The sequence below is a fragment of the Colobus angolensis genome, unplaced genomic scaffold (genome assembly GCF_000951035.1).
Source record: "Colobus angolensis palliatus isolate OR3802 unplaced genomic scaffold, Cang.pa_1.0 Scaffold138, whole genome shotgun sequence".
NCBI lineage: Eukaryota > Metazoa > Chordata > Mammalia > Primates > Cercopithecidae > Colobus > Colobus angolensis.
The window spans coordinates 3,753,112-3,758,026 of NW_012114466.1; the positions used below are offsets into that span (position 1 = coordinate 3,753,112).

Here is a 4,915-nt window from a genome sequence, read left to right on the forward strand (position 1 = left end):
GCCAGGCTGCTGTCTTGCACAGACCTGTTAAGTAAAATGGAGTCCTTCATCCAAGGAGCGTTTATGAAAGCATCAGCCAAATTAAATGGTGTTTTGGTATTGCAAATTATCTTCTCTCTGCTAGACCCTGAGAATACAGGCAAATAAGGCACGTTCCCGCCCTCGTGGGGTTTCCACTGAGAAAGCATCTTCATTATGGAAGATGCATACAGAAAGCTCGGGAGAGGCACGCCTGCAGGACAGGTTCCTTGGACTGGGCGGTCACGAGCCAAGTGTTGAAGGAAAGAGAGGAATTATTTGAAATTGTAATTGCCAGGCTGAGGTGGGCAGATTACTTGGGTGCAGGAGTTTGGGGCCAGTCTGGCAACAGGCCAAAACCCTGTCCCTACAAAAAGTACAAACATTAGCAGGGTGTGGTGGCCTGTGCCTGTAGTCCCAGCTACTCAAGAGGTTGTAATTGTACCACTGCACTCCGGCCTGGGAGACAGAGCAACACCCTGCACCGTGCTCGCCACCCCCCCCAACCACCCCACAAAAAAAGAGAAAAAAAGTGAAGAAAAGAAACTGCCCTGGAACATTCAGCGTTTACAAACATTATGGACCAAATCACTGGAGACATACAGAGTTTATATCACTGTGGCACAGGGGGCCTACAACTGCCTGTGTTGCTTCCAAAACAAAACAGTCTTTCTTTTTTTTTTTTTTGAGACAGCATCTCACTGTCACCTGGGATGGAGTATAGTGGCATGATCATGACTTACTGCAACCTCCACCTCCCAGACTCAAGCAATTCTCCTGCCTCAGCCTCCCAAAGTGCTGGGATTACAGGTGTGAGCCACTGCACCTGGCAGGAGCTTGTTTCTTGGGCTGCCTTGGTCCTGGAATAAACCTCCACCCTAACAAATTTTGCAGCCTGTCCCAATTGTCACTAGGACAATAAGAGCTATCTCCTCTACTCATCTGCTTATAAAGCACACGAGAAAACCAATCCTGTTAGACAGCCTTCCCTCTCCCTTGGACTGTGGGCATGCATTGCATTGCATAGCCTTCCTTCTTTCACTCCAGGAGCACCAAGGGTTGCCGTACATGGTCTGTAAATTTCTTACTATGGTAGAGTGGTAAGGCAAACTAAAACAACCACAATCAAAAAAGGTTAAACTACCAAATGCAGTTGTTCTTGACCATGTTTCCAAATAAGAATCATCTTAGTGGCTGGGTACAGTGGCTCATGCCTGTAATCCCAACACTTTGGGAGGCTGGGGTGGGAGAATTGCTTGAGGCCAGGAGTGTGAGACCAGCCTGGCAACACTCTACAAAAATTTTAAAAATTAGCCAGGTGTGGTGGTATATGCCTGTGGGTCCCAGCTACTCAGGAGGCTGAGGTGGGAGGACGGCTTGAACCCAGGAGTTTGAGGCTTCAGTGAGCTATGGTTGCACCACTGTACTCCAGCCTGAGTGACAGAGCAAGACCTTGTCTCAAAAAGAAAGAAAAAAAAAAAAACTTTATAACTAAAGAAATAAAAAACCCTAATGCCTATGCTGCACCCCCGACTGTATAACCACAGCCTGGGAAGTGGATCTGAGTTTTAGGCCTGGGTATATGTTCCCAGGTGATTCCCATAATCAGGATGGTGCCTCACCTGAGCTTCTGGGACACGTGCCTTTTATTTCCATTAACCATCAATGACAAGGTCTATTTCTGTTTGATCGTGCAGAGAGCAACTGGTAGCTCCTGGCAATCAGGGAGGCAAAGAAGAGCAGCGCCCCAGAACACCTGCCCCCTCACTGCCAACTCACCTTGAGATCCGGGGGGACAAATGCTCTCGAGAGAAGGTAGAGGTTCCCTGTGCAGAGGCGTAGGCTGAGCTTGGTGATGTCCACGTGAAGAAAGTTTGTGGACTTGACTTTAGGGCAGATGTCGTACTCCCCGTAGAAGGGCGACACGGTGATGGTTGTTTTGGCATCAATGAAGGGTACGTTGTCACTCGCTCCTCCATCCACATACCGCTTTTAAAGAAGGAAAAAAAGGACTGGCACCGTCTGATGCTCTGGGTTAGTGCTTAACTGCTTAATAAGCTTTCACATGTGGGCAGAGCTTCTCAGAGCCGCAAACAGGCTGATATGGAGGGAGGACATTGGCTTTGGAATCGCTCCTGCGACAAATCCTTACTGAGCATTCCTGTGCTGGGACAGGCTCTACTCTGGCTCTCAGGGTTGCTGTCTACTGTTGTACAGTGTGTGCACTGCACAAAAGTGCCTGGCAAAGAGGCAGATGGAGACTGGAGTCCATGTTGTGTTGGCCAAGTCCTAGGGCCAAATGGGCACCTATAGGAGTGCCCATGTAATGTACCTAAGGGGACCATATGAACTGGGGGTGCTCAGTGCACTGGGGGCAGAGTGTGATAGAAACCCAAAGGGGAAAGATGGTCATGGGTTCAAATCCAGCCCCCTTTGCCGCTTGCAAGGAGGATACACAAATCTGGGACAAGACCTTTAACCCATGAGCCTGTCTCCCTCCATGTTTGACAATTAGAACCACGACCTGGAGGGACTTTTGAGACACACATGAAACAATGAACCTGGGACCTCAGAAAATGTCCTCTAACCCATAACACAGCAGCATTTTGGATAAATCATTCTAAGGGTGAGTTTTCCTTCATCTATATCCTTAAACCACCTTATTGCCCACAGCTCACCTGGGGCAGGCAGCTTTTGCTACAATTTGGATAGAGCCTGCACCTGTGAAACTTGTGTCTACAATGATTTCCAGCTGCAGCTGTCACAGCCAGACACCAGAACCAGCCATCAGATGCCCACAGAGAAAGGCCTCCAAAAGCTTCCAGCCGGGAGGCTCTCCCCAGCCCCACCTTCCACACAGAGGAATTTCAGAGCAGAGTTTGGCCTAAAACAGGTCCAGGAGGGAATCAGACATGTTCAGCCACATCTTAGCCATCAAGATTCTTGCCTGGAGTCCAGAAACGATCAGGAGTTTACACAGTAACATTTCTAACATCGTAGCTGCACAATGTCTAGGGCAGATGTAGCAAGGCATCAAAAACCTCACTAGCAGCCAGGCATGGTGACTCACGCCTGTAATCCCAGCACTTTGGAAGGCTGAGGCATGTGGATCATTTGCGGTCAGGAGTTCGAGAACAGCCTGGGCAACATGGTGAAACCCCATCTCTACTAAAAATACAAAAATTAGGTGGGCATGGGGGTGCATGCTTGTAATCTCAGCTGCTCAGGAGGCTGAGGCATGGAGAATCGCTTGAACCCAGGAGCCGAGCGTTGCAGTGAGCTGAGATCACGCCACTGCGCTACAGGCCTATGCGATAGAGTGAGACTCTGTCTAAAAAAGAAACAAAAACCTCACTAGCATAAAGGTACACAGAATGAAATGCCGGGAATCTGGAGTGAAGGCCAAGGAGGAAGGCAACTGGTGGATCATTTTCATTCAAGGGGTAGTCTGAAGCCCAAATATTCTCCTGCCATGTAGAACTTTTCCATGCGTTTTGAACTTTATAGTAATGTTTTGAATTCAGGAGCTCCAGTGGTGCGATTGATTAGCATGTGGTACGTACACAGTAATGTTTTGAACTTGCTTGCATGGAATTTCAAGAATAATGGGTTCTAATTGTCAGCAGGATTCCTATGAGCGCACTCAATGGGTGATGACGCAGCATCCCGGGCCTCTATACACCAGATGCCAGTGGCACTCCCCCAGTTTTGACAACCCAAACTGTCTTCTGACGTGGCCAGACATCCCCAGTGGGGGTTTGGGGAGGATGCAAGACTAGCAAGTGAGCTGGCACAGACCCAGTGCCTAGTCCAGAGTCTGCAGAACAAACACTCCCACTTCGGCTTCTCCATCCCCCTGGCATGGCTCAGAAATGGGCATGGCCAATGCACATATTCACTGAACTCAGCCAAATCTGAACACTGCCAGCAGCTTCTGACCAAAGCCATGGGCTGAAAAGGACAGAGTAGGACCAGACGGCTTGAAACTCGCCACCAGGAAGGAAAGCCAGAACCATGCACTGGGGAGGCAGAGGGCGTCACTATGGGGCTGCTGGGTTCTGGGACTCCTCCTGAGTTCTGGGAAAGAGGAAATACCCACATAAAGCCACAGCATAACAAGGGGTTGGGGTCCTGCTGATGCCCAACCATGTTGTGGCAACGTCGGAAATCCAAAACGTGCTTTGGTCACTCAGTGGCTGGGCACTCCGGTGCTCCGGGGACCACTCTCCTGGACCCCAAACTACAGAGAATGAGAAGAGCCACCCTGCAGTGAACCAAGACATGCCCTGTTCTGACGGAGGAGCAGAGAGTGACCTGGGCACAAACTCCCTGGCCGTGCTCCTTGGGCAAGTATCTCAAGTTCCCCACAGCCACATGGGATGAATACCCACATCTCCCCTCGGTTGTGGGGACCCATAAGACAGCGCACAGGAGCACGTGGCCTGCAATGGGAGGCTCCCAATGCAAGTCCCTCTGCCACGTGGCTCTGCCGGTACTAACATACAGGATTGCATCCGAGGTTCTGCTGCTGCTCTTGTGAGTTCAAAACTGACCCTAAAGGGCTAGTATTTTATAGCCTAAACTTTCTCCTGTGCATCACAAAGTGGCCAAACAAAACAAAGCACAAATCTAGGTTAAACCAGGCTTACAGATTTTTGTTGCTGTTTAGAACATAGATGACCGTTGGCCAGGTGCGGTGGCTCACGCCTGTAATCTCAGCACTTTGGGAGGCCGAGGCAGGTGGATCACCTGAGGTCAGGAGTTGGAGACCAGCCTGGCCAATATGATGAAACCCTGTCTCTGCTAAAAACAAAAAAATTAGCTGGGCGTGATGGCAGGCACCTGTAATCCCAGCTACTCGGGAGGCTGAGGCAGGAGAATTGCTTGAACCCGGGAG

General features: G+C 49.9%; 1 protein-coding gene across 1 annotated transcript in view; it reads right to left on the bottom strand.

Annotated features, from left to right (window-relative positions):
* The window catches only part of PNPLA3 (patatin-like phospholipase domain containing 3), a gene marked incomplete at its 5' end in the record, with an annotated part of 24,221 nt that overhangs the window by 13,895 nt on the left and 5,411 nt on the right, over positions 1 to 4,915 (bottom strand). Inside the window, one exon of the mRNA XM_011934801.1 lies at positions 1,798 to 2,007. Coding sequence (XP_011790191.1) covers positions 1,798 to 2,007 — 210 coding nt within the window. The remainder of the gene's footprint in view (positions 1 to 1,797; positions 2,008 to 4,915) is intronic.